The 16,764-nt window shown below is 39.0% G+C and overlaps 2 protein-coding genes across 2 annotated transcripts; both read right to left on the reverse strand.

The window, feature by feature from the left end:
* Positions 1–7,119: 7,119 nt before the first annotated feature.
* On the reverse strand, positions 7,120–8,356 carry ngb (neuroglobin). Its single transcript, XM_053335893.1, has 4 exons — positions 8,259–8,356; positions 7,692–7,800; positions 7,428–7,547; positions 7,120–7,272 (listed from the first exon to the last, which is right to left on the reverse strand). Exons 1-4 carry the CDS (start codon positions 8,354–8,356, stop codon positions 7,120–7,122), a joined length of 480 nt encoding a protein of 159 aa, XP_053191868.1.
* Positions 8,357–10,840: 2,484 nt separating this feature from the next.
* On the reverse strand, positions 10,841–15,949 carry fam161b (FAM161 centrosomal protein B). Its single transcript, XM_053335159.1, has 9 exons — positions 15,940–15,949; positions 15,438–15,669; positions 14,852–15,354; positions 13,640–13,947; positions 11,893–12,011; positions 11,629–11,796; positions 11,409–11,508; positions 11,147–11,331; positions 10,841–10,922 (listed from the first exon to the last, which is right to left on the reverse strand). The coding sequence occupies exons 1-9, from the start codon at positions 15,947–15,949 to the stop codon at positions 10,841–10,843; spliced, it is 1,707 nt and encodes a 568-aa protein (XP_053191134.1).
* Between the last annotated feature and the right edge of the window lie 815 nt (positions 15,950–16,764).

Genomic DNA, 16,764 nt, shown 5'->3' on the forward strand with positions numbered 1-16,764 from the left:
TGCTGTTTTCAAGGTCAAGAACTAACTGTAAAGCTAAACATTAAACCAACTTTCTGTGTGTCTTTATGTCACAGCTGTCGTGTTGCTTTTTAAAGATGTTTTGTATTGTGGCCTTGGTGGTGCCTTGTTGTTGATTTGATTTCAATCAATATCTACTCAGTTCACAGCTGCTGTATTCTTTGATCATACAGATCATATAAGATGTATGGCCAAGCTCCCTGTAGAGGATAAAAATATATTTCAAAGTTATTTATCCAGTGTCATTGCCTTGTTTCTGATTTGTGTTTGGGGTGATTTTAATTTAAGCGCTTTTGACCCAAATCTCTTGTTGATGTTTGGTATCGGGAACAATTTATTCGTAGCAGTGAAAGTTACCCAATGAAAGAAATTCAGGCAGTATTACCAATATTTACAAAAGTCCATTTTGTGTTCTGTCTGAGAAAGAATTATTGGGATTTAATCATATAATATTGTTTGTTGTGTCTTATTTTTCAGTTGTAGTTTTTTTTTAATGATGGCTCATTATTTCATGAAATGAAATGTATTTGTCTCATTTTACAAGAAATCTAATTCTAGTTTCTCATGCAACATAAAACAGATGAAGGCTGGCAGCAGTATGAAGTGGTCAGTGCAGAGGATCATGAAGTAAAATCTACTTGGGAAAAAAAACATCAAAGAGCATTGCATAGTTTCTTCCTCTGAACCGCCAACATGTGTGGGTTACTCTTGCAGAAGCTTGTTTCACAGGTTATTAAACTTGCTTTCCTTTGAAAAATACATAATAAAACCCATTAGGGTATTCTTAGCTCTAATGACCATACAAGAAAGGATTGACCATTTTCTTTCTCAACCAGTTTTACTGTATGCTGTCACATCTGTTCATCTACTGTTGGCTTTGCCATTAGAGGTCTATTTGTAGGTACATTTGTTTTTCAGATCTGTCCATTACTTTTCCTCTTGGTTATGAAATTTGTGTATCAGTACTTGATTTCATGTGACTAGCCTCCCATAATTGTGGGTTGTTATATCTTCAAAATGGTTGGGGTTAAGTGGCAGACTGTATTTGAGATTCAGGCTTTAGTTTTCATCTGTCAAAAGTGAGTAAAATGAATTCAGCTCAATCTACTCTTGTGCCATGAGCTCTATTGCTCTCCTGTGCTGTGGTCTATGGGGAAGGGTTTGTGAGAGGCAGTGGGTCAGACCTCATGAAGTAAGTAATAGCCTACTGCAAGGGCTCACATACACAGGCTGCTTTTTGGAAATGTGATTAATGACCAGTGTTAAACGTATCATTTAAAGAAAACAGTTTTTGTTAATAGTTTTTGGGAAATAAGCTTATTTACGTTCATGAGAGTTAGATGAGATTGGACTCATATTTTGAGTAAATATGAAGCTACAACCATCAGCTAGTTAGCTTATCTTAGCACAGTGACTAGAAATAGAAACATAATGCTATCTAGTTGTTTTTTTTAAACAATAATTTGGAAGAATTTGGATTATGGGGTTGGAAGGGGTTGTTGCACCTGAACTGAAATATGCTGCATTTACTGAAAACTAGAGAGTGGGAAAATAAACCAGGGATGAGGATATGATGACAAACACAGAAAAACTTACAGTGCACTCCTTCAGACAACACTAAGCTACAAACGAACAGCTTGACAGTCCATTTTTGACATTGGAAACATCACCACTCAAGGTCAACCTACTTATTATTTCTAGGGTTTCAAGAACAAACTTTAAAGTCACCTTACGAGTGGAAGTTACTGCACCAGACCAAGAAAAAGTCCCATTCTCTTAAATAATAAAGAGTGTCCAAACTTTTGAGAGAGGCAATGTTTGAGTAGGTGATGGTAGGCGGGTGTTTTACATTTGGACATAACCAGGCAAGCTAACATTAAGCAGCCTGGTTTCTGACAGTATCTTCATTTTTACTGTACATACATGAGAGTGTTATGAATCATCTCATCCAACTCTCAGCAAGCAGGCATATTAGCCCAAAATAGTGAATTATCCCTTTAATATCTGACAAATTGTCACTGCTGGTATCAGCTAGGGAGAGGCAGCCATTTAGCATTTAATGAATGCATGTGCATGGCAGCTTAGTGTTTGAGGGAGTGTGTCTGCATACAAACCAGCTTTGGGACAAGCCTCTGTACATACTACAGACCTCAGTGGCCCCTGAAGCCACATCAGAACGTGGATGGGGCAATTAATAACATGAGCATCTGCATTTATCCAAACCACGTTGGAAAGCAGTAGCACCATGTGATGACAGTTACTATTCCAGCAAAATGGTGCATGCACATGGTTTCCCTGTGATTTCACACAATGGATGGAGGTCATTTTCTTGCAGTAAAAGGGTTTGAAAATGAGGGCGTCGGTGGGGTATATACATACAATGCTTTTTCATTGCTGAGAGTTACGAGAGAAGAAAGAAAAGTCCATGACATTTCCCCTGTCACCCCTGGCAACTGCTAAGAGCATGCTTCTCAGTGAAAGGTGAATTCCTCTGGGTGTGCGGCCGCTGATCTCCTTTCTCCTGCCCAGATGCTTAGAATAGAAAATGTCTCTGCCTCCTGCAGAAAACATATTGTCTCTCCCTTATGGGTTAGTTTCATCATGCAAATGTAGCTTAATAAGTTGGTGTTGTTTAGGATTTACATAATATTAAGGCTTAATTAAGTATCAGTAATACAATATTTGAATTTTTCTATCACAGAGTGTATATTCTTTTAACAAAGTTGTGTAATGGTATTCACATTCTGTTGTCATTATGTCAAAGGTCAAATATTTTATGATGAAATCCAGACTGGAGCAAAAGTTTTGGTTGAAAATTGCAATTTATCCTTGACCTTGAAAGCAGTAATCGACTAAATAAACTGACAACCAGCATTATGTAGCTGTTCTCAAGGTTTCTATTGTATTACATGATCTCAACCTGAAATATTATCTGCTGAAGAAGGTCATGTGATAAGATCTGAAGCTCCAGAGCAGCTATAAGTGGACCTTTGTGACATTGTTTTATTGACGTGGTAGAAAATGTGTCACAAGGGAATTACCCTATTAGATCAGAACAAGTGTCACATATGGTTTGCTTTCCTCATTATATCTAAAACGTTTGAAGATAAGGCATCTAGTGCAGCACACCAGGTAATTTCAGGTCATGTAACCATGGCTACTCCACAATTCAATAGCTACATAACGTTAATGTCACTTTTAGACAACCAAAAATCTCACCATTAGAAATCAGCTGTCATTGTCAATGGATTTATTTGGGTATTTTGTTTCTGCTGACATATCTTACACTTACAAGTCTATAGTTTGCTTATTGTCAGCAACTGACATATTCTGCATTGCTATGAGCACATCCACTGTAGTCAATCCAGCAAACACCATCCAGCTGCTGTAAATATCCTGCTTACTAAAGCATCAGATGTGTATTAATCCGCATCAGAAAATAGTCCTCAACAAACACGCTATTTGTGTTTTAAATAATGTTTGCTAAAAACCACAGTCCCCAGTTGTTTTAAACAATTACTGAGCCTTATTTAAAATTAATTTGAAATTGTGACTTGTTATTGAAGATTATGTATTTAGAAGGAACTCATGAGAGACTATCAAATTGTTTGTATTCATCTTTTCATGACAATTATTTACAATTATATAGCACCTCATGTGTGTTATAACTGTTTAACAGATGCTGACAGACAGGGCATTTTCACTGTTGTGGTTTTTGCTTTGCTGTCTGAGTTGGTGGGCTTGAGTTACAGGCTTCAGCTCCTTGAGTACCATCAACGTGAACCTTATTATCCTGAGCCTGCACGCCTGGTCAGTCGACTCCTCTCCACAGTATGATTTAACATGAGTGAGTGATTGAGCAATGCCTTGTTTTCCTCCTTCATCAAAAACAAACGTGTGTGCATGACCACACAAACACATACATACATGCACACGACTCTGGACCATCACTTAACAGTTGCCATGACAACGTTCAATACCCTTTCATTCCAAAACACATTGCAGACTTTCTAAAAATAATGTATGTTGTCCTTTCTCACAGACTCCTCTCCAGACGACAGCCTTCAGAGCAAATCCTTGTGCTCTGCAAGGTATGACTGTAAAGCTGTAGGGACCAATTATAAATTAATACACGGAACCAGTAGGGACCAATTACAAATTTGCAGAAGGAAAAGCTACTATCAAAATTGCAGTTCTAATTGTAGCTTTGGTGATTGGTGACCTTAGAGGGGTTGTATCAGTGTCTCCATGAAGCCCAGTGACTAGACAACTCTGGCTCAGTACTTTTCTGTAGGCTGAAGTGAGATATGGAGCATGGAGACAACATAAATACAGCATATTCTCATTGGGACAGAGGGAGTGAGGATACTGCTGGCAGTGCAGGGAGACAGATTAAGGCCATGTCAGCCACTGCTCCAACAGCAGAACAGACAGCCAGCTCATGGATGTGACTTTTACAATGATACAACCAAATTGTATATATGGGAGAAATGAGCCCTGTGTATTCAGATAACTCATTGTAAGTACCCTCCCTTCTGCATTTCTCATATAACTATGGCTTGACCTATAGGACACACACACAGGATGATAATCAAGCAGAGACACATGCAAATATCTAAAAGGTTTTACCTGTTTTTGAAGGAACATTAACAAACTAGTCCACGTTGTGCTGACAGACTGACTAATTTGTGCAATTCTTGGCAAATTTGTGATACTCTGAAAATATTATTGATGTGACATGGTGCAGTTGCATGAGTAAGTGGGCTGATGTGCCTGAAGTCGCCCTCGTCTCTGTAGCCAAGGGCGATGAGCCATTCGGCGCTTGGAGCTTATGTAACACGAAGGGATGGGCTGTCAGTGGGAAGGAAATCAGGCATTGTGTGATTGATTTCAAACGCTGACAATGGTGTTGTAAGTATTATCAGTCTGTGACAAACAATCTGAGAGCAAGAGGAAAACACACTGACCTCGTTTAGCAGTAAAATATCCACAGAAGATCACTTTATTTAGTCTCAAGTAAGCACATAACAAGTTTTCTTTTCTCAAAGTGTAGCATGGAAATCCAGTTTACAAAGAGTGCGTGCTTGCATTAAATCTAATAATGTGTGGTTAGTTGTTTTTTGTTAGTTTTTTGTTTTGGTTGAAGGATAACTAGGTGAAGTCATGGCTGTTCAATAGCAGCTGATAATGATGAGGTAGACAGTGACACACCCAATATGTACAGGTCTGGATGTTAACAGGAAAACATCCAGCCAGTTGTCAGTCATGCCTGCTAAAAAAGACCTACTGTCAGCTAATTGAAAATAGAGACACGGAGAACAACAACCTGCATAGGGCCATGAACTGATACTAAAAAAAGAAACACTATAAACACACCACCTACACAGTCAGTTTAACAAACACTACATCTGTGGGCTGGAAAGAATAGACTGAACAAACCATTCAGGGATAAAATATATTCATATAAAACGCTTTTATCATTTTCTGTCAAGATTGCACGTTTAGAAATTGCCTCATATCATATTTTTGTGATTGACTGAAACCTATTCTGCCACTTTAAAGGCAACAAGTTGAAGATGAATCCCCAGAGCTGACAGTTGTTTTTTAAAATATTGGGTTTAAGTAAATTTACTGGAAATCCACACAAGATAATACAGCTGGTGGATACGCTGTACATCACATTTGAAGGAAAATCAATGCTTTTAAACTACACACACATTTCAGAATATAAAAATAAATTTTATAAATGTAAACTCAGAATAAAGCGGTAACCACATATCAGCAGCTTGGATTTACAGTTGTATGGTGTTATTATCTAATACTTGGCGCACTGTTGCTAAGTTACTTGGCATTATGACCATGAATGTAAATAACAGCTGAGGATGATAAATACAGTGTTATGGCAGCAATTATAATACACACATACTGGGCAGTGTTAGCAGACAGTATTATAACGCATCAATAAATTAAGAGGAAAATTAAGTGTCCCCTTGTGTCATAGTCAAAAAAATAAATATTCACTTTCAGTTTTCATATAGAAGCTCTGTGGCCACCTCTAAAGTCGAGGTAATACTACATTTGTAGCCACAACAACACAGTTAATAAGCATTACTGAGATAAGAGTACAACAAAACTACTTTACACCAATAATGACTGGAAACTAATAGCCACAGAACAAAGATATTGTAATTTCTTAAAGATCCCATTTACTCCCAAACTCTAAAGGTCACATAACAGTCTATTGGTTAGAGTTTAACAGTCAGATGAAGCCTATTGAAATTCTCACAACCTCTACTGAGGAGAGCATCACACACCATGTAAAGTAAGGTGCACAAGGACGCTGTAACAGTCATAGATCACTGAAGAAAGCTATCAGAAAGTATAACAGTTCTTGTCAGTATCTATTGAAGATTATTACAAATCTATTTTGCTCATTGTCAATAAATGAAAAGAAAAATAACAAAGTCTTGAACAAGAAGAGGTGTACTGATGTGTAATTACCATAAAAAAAACACATGATTATGACTAAGGTGACAAATAAATCATCTTCTGTAAAGTCACATTGCTTTGTCCCAAAACGTTGAACGTGTTTTGTAAAGTGTCACTGTGTTCCAGTTTGATTAAGAGCTGCCAGTGCTGGCCACAGTAACCATCACAGTTTGAGTAGTGTGTGATGCCTAAATACAAGATCTAGTGTTTCACAATTGTGCAACTCTTTTAAGATACATCACAAAGACCACTACAGTCACTGTTATCATTTGAGTAGATATATCAAAGCCATTATATACAAAGACTCAACAGTTATTCCTTGATGCTCTTTCTCAGGTCCAGACCTAGAGGAAGCAAAGCAGGCTGGCTCAGACCCTCACAGCTGTACAGCAGCATTGCCTGTTAGCTAACAGCGAAGAAAATAAACTCTGTGATTGGTCGATCCGACTGTAAAGTCAAACCACACCATACATTTGCTACACTACGTGACCCCACTCACAGAGCAAATGTACAGTAGCCAAAGCCACAACGCTGCAAGTTACACAACCTTATTCCATGGCAACCACGTTGAGTGATTTGACAGCAACTGCTCTGCAGCTCCCGCTGTGCGCCTCAGTCAGCCTTGTCCTCGCCATTCTTGGCCCACCCTCGGCTCATGGCTGCCACGACAATGCTGTACATGTTGAGCCAGGCTTGACGCAGAGGCGCCGTGTAGGCCTGGCCCAGACTGCACTGCAGCATGTAGAGAAGGGACTCACCCACCACCTGAAGGAGCCCAAAACAACACACAAATACAAACACACAGAAAGCAAGCACATATGGTCACAAAACCAACAGATTTTTTCCCCCTAGCTCATTCATTTTAGAAATTGCTTATTGAGAATTTTCTCAAAAGTTGTACTATTGGATGTAATTCCTACAGCAAATGACTGTGTGTTGACTCCCACTGCCTGATGCTTCCTCCCAAGGTTGAGCAGAAAATCCTCCAAGGAGTGAAGGTCGTCCAGGTGGCTGACTGCTGCATCGATCACAAGCATCACCTGCAATCACGTCCACAGACACAATTTTCAAAAAAACAGGTGCAGAGACACACATATACACAAGCAAAGAGTTCAGAACTATGCATGAGAAGGGTTTCAAATGTCTGTATACTTGTAGTGGTCACTGTGGTGAATTAAGCTCACCTTAGTGACATGTTCCAGGAACTCGGGGCTGGAGAGGCAGTCTTGTGTGGAGCCACAGTTTGTACTGTAGTGGAAAAGACTGAGGAGCGCAGGGTCCAGCTCAAACAGTCTACCATAGACACATACCACACTATTCTATAGGTGTATACAGACGGCATGGGTTGCCAAACATCCACACAGACACAAAATCAATCTATAAATCATATATCTACAAATCTCTCCTGCTAGTGTCTGATTTAGCGGCAGCTGTCTCAAAGTAAATTGTGGATTATTGCAGCCGGTCGCCAAGCAACAAGTCAAGCCTCCGGTCCCTGCATGGTGAAAGAGTGTGCAGCAAAGGATCTAGCTTGATTCTCTCTCCACACCTGTGTTACTTATTCTAACATCACAAATATTAAGTTACAACATAATAAAATAGCAAGATCCTATTACTTCTACTCAAAGTGTTGTCAGGATGTATGTAAATGAAGGAATAACTGAACAGAGTGACAATCTTAAATGTTTTCTTCTCATATATTCTTATATGTCTTATTCAATCTGAAGCATGCTATTTGAGTAGGACATTACCTGGAAAACATGATCACACCGTGAGGAACTTTGTTCTTGCCCAGGCTCTCCCAGCTGCCTCGTATCAGCTCCTTGTCTTTCCCTGACAGCTTCTCCATCCTCCTGTGGGCTGCAAACGTGAGACAAGTTCTTCTGGAGGGGGGAAATGCACAACTCCTCTACAGGATAAGAAGTCTCAGTTTCCGGAAAGCCATAATATTCTGGTGAATCCACAGAAGAAACTTCTTCCAACCCACCTGGAAAATAAAGTGGAACATCAAGTAAGTGTAACACAGCTGATTTGCAAGTAATGCTCCAGATGTAAGGGGGGAGGGGGAGGGGGCTGCAGGAGATATGATTTCCTGACTACAGACGCATAAACATACTGTACCTTCTTGAGGTCAGTCTTCTCTCAGAACTTCTTCTGCTGCAGCTCAGGGGTGTGTGTGTGCGTGAGTGAGTGTGTTTGTGAGCGTGCAGGCAACAGCCTTGCCTGAAACTCTGGTGCACTTGCTCTCTCTTTCCACTGCCCACGGTGCAGTCTGAGAGACAAGTTCTGCCACACTCTTATCTGTCACACTGGCTGCTATCTCTCTCCCCTTCCCGTTTGCCTCTTGATATGCTCTCTCTCCAGCACTGGGGATATTATTCATGACACTGAAGGAGAAAAAGAGGGATCTCTCTCCTCTGCTCCAGTCAGGCTGCAGCGAGCCACAGCTCCTCCTGCAGGTGAACCAAGGACTAAAACATACGAAGACAAACACACTACAACATACACTGCACTTAACAAAAATCTTGGCCTTCATACTTTTACCTCATAATCAAGTGAATACAAATAATCAAGATGAACAACAAAATAACCAGAAAACACAACATCCGTCCTTTGCAACTGTTAATGTTTTAAGGCAGGTGACCCATTTGAGGCCTATAACATCTATTCTAGGGTGTGTCCTGGGTTGCCTATATTTGCAACCCATGCATTTAAATGTGTGGGAATTTTAATATTGTACAGTGGCTGGAAAAATAAGAGACCTGAATGCGCCACCTTAGTGAAATTATATTGTTCATCTGCTAGAAGGGGCCACTCCTCAAACAGCGTGATCATAACATTCAGCGGCCAAGCGCACAGCCTCTCATTAATCTAAATGAGATGTGTTTGCGCCCTCTCTCAGCCTCCACATTCAAGCACTACAGTTTGTTTAAATAGATGTTACAGGCGCCGGCTCATTCGCGCACTTCATGGACACAGGTTCCCCTCTTGGATATTATCTAACAGGTTGGGAGAGATTGGTTTTGTTTTTAGCCAAGCACCGGGGAATTCAGAGGTGTACAGCGTTTTCCTGAGGGACTACAAGGCAGAGTGGGGAGGGATACACGGTTCCCATGACAACCTGACAGGATGAAGCCCTTGAAGCTTTGTCATGTGATGTCTGAGATCTAAAGGAAGGGATTATTTATTACATCTATAAGTGCTATGTGACAACATGTTTGGCTTTTTCTGTTTTTAATGAATTTTTAATGATAAAATGAATCATATGCTTATTTTAACACTCACTTTTTTGTTAATTGTGACATAATGGGCTTTTATCTGCAGAGCACACTTATAACACTAAATGAAATAGCACTGCCTTAAGACAAATGTTTTTTTTAATGATGTCTGGATCTGATGCAAAAACTGACTTCAGTTGTTTCAGGGAATGACACACTAGCCTACAAAAAGTAACCATGTGGTATGTACTGATTGGTCTCCATGATGACCCTTTGATTATGATTGTATACATATACAGACATTCCTATGTGGTTTACAGGAAAAAACAATCTCTGAAATTCCTGGCAGCCAGCTCTCTAAGCACAGGCGCACAGTGAAGTCCAGTGTACAAGCTTATTTGATGTGGGTCTATGGGCTTTGAGCTGACCACTGGACTGGTCTGTGTGAATGCAGAATGCACAGTGAGGACTGTTTATTTAGCTGGCAGTGTGGCTGTAGAAATAACTGGAACTTTAACCCAACCAACTCTGAAAGGCTCATGTCAGACGCCCACTGTCCTCACGGGACCTGTCCGATTCCAATTTTTCTGAGAATGGAACTAAATAAAGTATACACATTAGAGCAGTGTGTCTCACTAGACAAGTATAATTATTTTTCTGTCTATAAGAAGCTTCTGGATACATTATGGGTAAAACACAGCACAGTGGGCTCAACTGATGTTCACATTTTGTTTCTGAACTGTTTATTCTGGTCCAAGTCTTCATCATCCTCCAAATTACAGTGTTCATATTCCTTAGCAAAACTGTTATAAAACCGAAAGTTGCATATTTAGTTTCAGTTTAATCAGCTTCAAATATACACTAGTGTTAAACTCAAAATATAAAATTAACATATACAATTCTATAAACCTTTATACATTTTCTTCCATTTGCAATCCTTAACATTTGTTATTGTGAAGTCCAGATGTTTTGTAATTACTTAATTTATAGTTGCACATCTTAAACAAGCTCCGCTTTTTGCAGATAGTTAGCCGTGACATGAATCATTTTTGAGGGTAGTGTTGTTTTCTAGCGGAGAGGCCACAAAAAACTCAGTGCCGCCTGAACCTTTTTGATCATGGCATTTCTTCCCCTTTGGACTTCACGCTCTTCTCTTCCACATCTTCAATTTTCTCCCCGTCGTCTACGTTTTCTTCCCTAAATCAGACATGTTGGGTTAGAAAATGGCTATATTGTAATTACATCGAAACTTTGACTTGGCTGCAGTATTTGTCTTTTCTTCAGTAAAGACTGCAGGGTAAACAGAAAATTATGTAATGTAATACGACCAAACCACATGAAGTCCTTGGCTCTACAGCACCAGGGCTATTCATAATTTTACCGGACACAGTGTATGAAGAAAACTTGCTATAAATTCTCACTCTGCATAGCCACTATGGATGTCATTTTCTCTGCTGTGGTCATTCCCATCTGTATCATCTTCAGATCTGGATGAGGTTGAGGCTCCTTCATCTGCTTCTCCATTTTCTTCAACGAATTGCTCTTGTATCCCAGCTTTCTTTAGCTTGTTCCTGTACGTCTTCTCTGCATTAGCCTTTGCATTTCTCTGGCAATACAAAATCAAAGTTATGCCACTGGAGAGGCATGAAGTGACATAATGTTTAATCTTACTATGTCACTTACCTGTTTCACCTGTTCGAACAAATAGGGGCGTTCACTGACTCGTGCCTTCATGTCCCGTAACTCTTTCATGTACTCTTTCATCCTTTTTTGGTCAGACTCCCTGCATGTAAGAGAAGATTATAGTTTAAGTTACTGCAGCAGGACGTGTGTGGTTGTTGTAATGGGAGCTGCAAAGGTTGCTAAATTGGAGAATGAACGCCCTCATTTGACCAGCACTCACCGGTGGTGTTGCAGTTTTTCATTATGAACTTCTTTCAAGCTGTTGTGTGGGTCCAGCAGTTTTGCATGGAGGGCAACTGTTTTCCTCATGGCTTCAGACCTCTGTTGGTACTTTCTCAACCAGCCTGAACTCTCTTGATTCTTAGTATCCCTCATCTCCATTGACTTTCTATAGGGAGAAAGACATTCTGCATGTCAGCAGATCTAAATATTGTCGAAAGTACATAGGAAAAATCGAATGTAATGCCAGTAAAATCCAACTCACCTGATGGCCATGCCGCGCTTTCTTGTAGCGTCTGTGATGTATGTCGGGATTGTGTCAGTGGAAAGTGATGTTAAAGCCCCGAATGACTTGCTTTTTCTAAGATTACTTTTATTTGCCACCTGTACATGAGAAAAAAAGTCTAAGTGCAACTAGTTACCATTTTTGCGATCTGAAATAAAAACAAAATATGCTGTTTGTCCACATTTTGTATTAACTAAGAAATGAAAACCCAAAACTAAAATATATACGTGACTCAGATTGGTAGATCGTGTTCATCAATTTGTGGGTTAGGGTTAGTCTCAAGTTTTCGTCTCAATCATTTGTTTGAAATGTACTGTAGGAAAAATAGTGAAGAACCACACTGTATGTAAACTGATGTATTGTACAAAGGGCTCATGGTAATCTCTAACCAATATGCTGAGTAATAATGGAGTTCTTTCATTCTTTTTTAAAATAAATATTTTCAGTCTTTGTACGCAGCAACAATTGTGTTGAGAGCAATCAATCCAGGAAACCCAACATTCACAGAAATAAGACAAAAAGACAAAGATGAATTGGTGAGATACTAACTTCTTTAGAACTAGTTAGTCATAACATAACGGTTACTCAGAATAATAGTCGGCAAGTTTTTAAACATTTATTTCTCAGAGAAACCACACAGTATACATCTAACTTTCCCTACTTTTACATTGATTAATTGTAAAACTGTTCGGTACTGTGTAATTATGAAATATGTTCACCTTTATTTAGGGCTGTGATCTCAGGAACATAGTTATATATAAAAGTGGTTAAATCAGGAGAATCTGCCCCGGATTCGTTAAACAGAAATCTGGTAATTGTACAGTTTTTGGGCAGAGCCAGAGGATATATAAAGAAAGGACAGGAAGGAACTTTCACTGATCACAAAGTTCATTTTACCACATCTTAATTTGAATTAGTGTAAATGACTGTTATTCTTACTTAATTATTGTTATAATTATTTTGTACTCTTTGATGCCCTCATGTGAATCATCCATGCAGACACATTTCGACAGACACATATGGCGGCAATCTTACAAAATATGTGAATAATCTCATAAAAACAATATTACAGTTTGAGCTCCAAGGGGGACAAAATTGAAACAAGCGTTACATGGTCGTATATCACAGGCGGTTTAGAAATGTGGTTTAAGTCAAACTGTTAGGAGGAGGAGAAAGTTTGAAAAATCCACCCATTCAAGTGTGGGAAATACTCTGTCTTGGCGAGAGGGCCTACTTTAGATGTTTTAAATAGCATTACGATGAAGGGGAGTGGTCTAAACAAAAAAACTAAACAAAAAAAAACACATAAGGCTTCCAAAAAAACGTATTCTGTGTAATAAATCTGTCAACATCAAACCAATCCCTCCTAAAGAAAGAGAAAAGAAACTCTGACCTGCTTAAATTCCTTTGTCACATCTCTGTCACAAATAAACACTTTTTCAACCAAGCAGTGATGAGATGAAGTGAAGTGATGAAGACTATAACATGAATCCACCCATCCTTTGGATTTATTGATGTTAACTCTCTAAATTCCTTGCCCACCTTATTATACTACTTCTGACAAATCTGTTGACTATGAACATTTTAAATAAACTGTATAAAATAACTGAATCCTTAAATTTAAGAGCATTATAAGAGCAACATAAAATAATTGAATGTCACAATACAGTTAAATAACTGTTATAAAGAAAACAGCAAGAGATCTCAGGAGAAGAAAACATTTTACCTTTGAGTTTTCGAGGCTCAGTCTACTTTGCCTTGCAGGAAGTGCCGATGTTCTCAGGTGGAAGGGCTGACACTTGGTCACGTCTTTAATCTCTGGTTTTCTCAGCACCTCCGTCTGCAAGGCTTTGTGCAGTCGGCTGAAATCAGGGACCTGATGGATGATTTTGGGGTGGAAGCTCGGCTTCTCATCCAGGAATCCCAGCTTTTCCTTTTTGGAGCGCTCAGCGGTGCGAAGTCTCGGCCCCCCGGAGGCAGTGGGATTCTCGAATAGTGTAGTCTGAGCGTGGACTTTGCTGCTTAGTTCCTGGTCTACATAAACATTACAGTCAGGTAGGATAAAAACTGAAATCATGTCAGAGAGTAGCAGTGGTGGAAAGTACCAAATATTTCTATTTAATACAACTTTATACTTCTACTCCAATACATTTCAGAGATTTAATGATTATCTTATAAAATACAATATTTTGTTAAATATTAAACCAGTAGTTCCCAAATGTTTGGCTTGTGGGCTCTTACAAAATGTATCTGGGGCTCTTTGTCAAGTTTCATGTCTATGAGGGACTTTTCTCCTCAAGATTATTCACAGTTTCATTTAAATGGCACTTAAAAATAATTGTATTAATACAAATATATTGTGTCTTTCAATACAAACCTCTCATTTCAATACACATCGGGCATGTAAGTGGTACTATGTAGTTTTGTGAATCATTACGTCCTGTATATTTATTGACAATACCTGAGGTACATACAACCCAGAGAGATTCAATGTACTGTCATAGAGGACTAAAGAAACAAGAAAATATTCACATTTGAGAAGCTGGAATCAGACAAGTTGGACACTTTCTTCTTAAAAAACGATAGCTGGCGACTAATTTAACATTTCACAGCTAATCAATGCATTGACTAATCGTTGCAACTCAAATTTCTAATGTACAAATTATGCTGTTTTTTTTTTATCTTTATCTTGTAAAGTACAGGAAAGATGTACCTATTTAGGCCTCAAAAACTATAAGAATGGTTGATCTAAGAATGAGAGGGTCACAGGCCAAAACTACTCTTTCATGCTGTCAGTATGTTCTGTCTGTATGTAATGACACACACATCTTAATCTTAAAAGAAACCTCTCTAAAGGTTCATACTGATTCCAGCCAATATACCACAAACACCACTAATCATCCATTCAGGGAGCAAAAGAGTCACACATTCAACCCACCTGTGTCTTTCACTCTTTTGTGAGGAGATTTCCCAGCAGAGGCAGTCTTGTGTTTTTGATCTTGTGAGACTTCGTTAACCATCGCCATCATCTTTTCCCTCTTCTCCTTCTCTCTCTCCTGGAAGCTGAAAGGTTTCTGTACAGAGAGCAGGAAGTGTTTCCTCTGCTCATGGCCTTGCTTCCTCTCTTTTTCTCTCAGCTCCACCATCTCCCGATAGAGGGGCAGGCTGACATGGTCGGGGACAGGAAGAGCACAGAACTTTTTCTTGCACTCTGCCTCAGCTTCAGCCTCTTTCCTCTGCCGTGATGTTTTAAATAAAGGTGCACCTTCACACTGTGGCGCCCTGGTTGGCTTGGAGGTCCCACCAGAACATTGCCTCCAGTTTGATGAAGATACCCAGGCAGGAGCAGATGAGTTGGGCCTCTCTAACTGTCTGGGATGATTTGAGACTTTGTCAGATGGGAGGGCAGGTGCAGAGGTGGATCTTCTCAGTCCTACAGACCTGAAATAATAGTAGAAGTCTTTTAAAAAACGGATTTATAATCATTATAACTAAACATGAAACAGAAAATTGAGGAAACCTACTGAGTCTGATGGGTCGGTTCATTTTTATCACTCGACAAATCTTTTGAAAGGAGAGTGTTGTGATGAATCCTCCTGTCCAGTTCCTCTCTCTGTCTCATCTCTGTCTCCTGCAGCTGCTGTTTGAGGGCCTCACGCAAGGAACTGAGCTGCTGCTGGAGCATCAGCTCTGATCTGAGCCCATCCTCCTGCAAGGTCTCTAGCGTCGACATATTCTTCTGATCTGTGCTATTAACTGAAACATTCAGAGAGAATAAAGTAAAAGTTTCTATGTTTGTTCTTGAAAACCAAAATTTCTTCTGTGTTGTATTAATGCTGGACGCTTAATCAATTACTATTAATTACTATTATTAAAATATGAGAATATTTTCTCTATCATTGGTTTAAGACTGCTGGTGGAATACATCACATATCTTTGATTGAAAAAGGGTAAAAATCAAATCAGTTCAGGTGAAAATAAACAAAACGTATTTTTACTACTTGTTCTGCTTCTTTTTTCATTTACATGACGCCATATTCTACCTAGTGTAACATTCTCCTTGTTCAGACACCTTAAATACTGTATAGTTGTTGGTCTGGGGTTTTATATATTTATGTTTTTTGACATAAAGATTTTTCTTACAACAGGAGACTCATTTAAAATCATCCAGCGGTGTAGGTTTGGTGTGAACTTTGAGACATTTTTTGTTGGGCCGCCAAAATAATTATGTATGTATACTGGCTCTCTTTTCTCTTCACACACACACACACACACACACACACACACACACACACACACACACACACACATGCACATAAGAGCCTGACTCTTTTTTCTCAGACTGTTGCATTTTATTTTATTGACATAACTATAAAACTAACTATAAAACTGAGACCTAATATTCAAAAATAAAAAATCTTGGACTGTCACAATAACTATTACAGGAAAATAAATCTATAAAAAACCTGTAAGTAATGTGCTGCTCTGTAGCTCGCTCCTGTAAGGTTTTGTCAGACCTCACCTGAGAGTTTGTCCTCCTTTAAATTTGTGGATTTGGGCAACACAGCTCAGAGTTTCATGATGCTCAAACCTAAAAGGCCCCAGCTCATCTGTGTGTATATCTCTGCGCTGCTACTGACAGGATTTTCATAATGAAATCAAGCTTGACATTAACAAACAAATCATTGGGACATAGCTTTCATAATGCTTGTGTCTCAATGAAATAACTCTGCTCTTATACACTAATGAAAAGGGGGAGAGATGGCATTAAATAATTAATAATAATTTCTCCTTCTGATTTCAAAGGTGAATGTTTTGACTGATTACAGAACATTATTTAACTGTTACTGA

This window comes from Scomber japonicus, chromosome 16 (assembly GCF_027409825.1).
Source record: "Scomber japonicus isolate fScoJap1 chromosome 16, fScoJap1.pri, whole genome shotgun sequence".
NCBI lineage: Eukaryota > Metazoa > Chordata > Actinopteri > Scombriformes > Scombridae > Scomber > Scomber japonicus.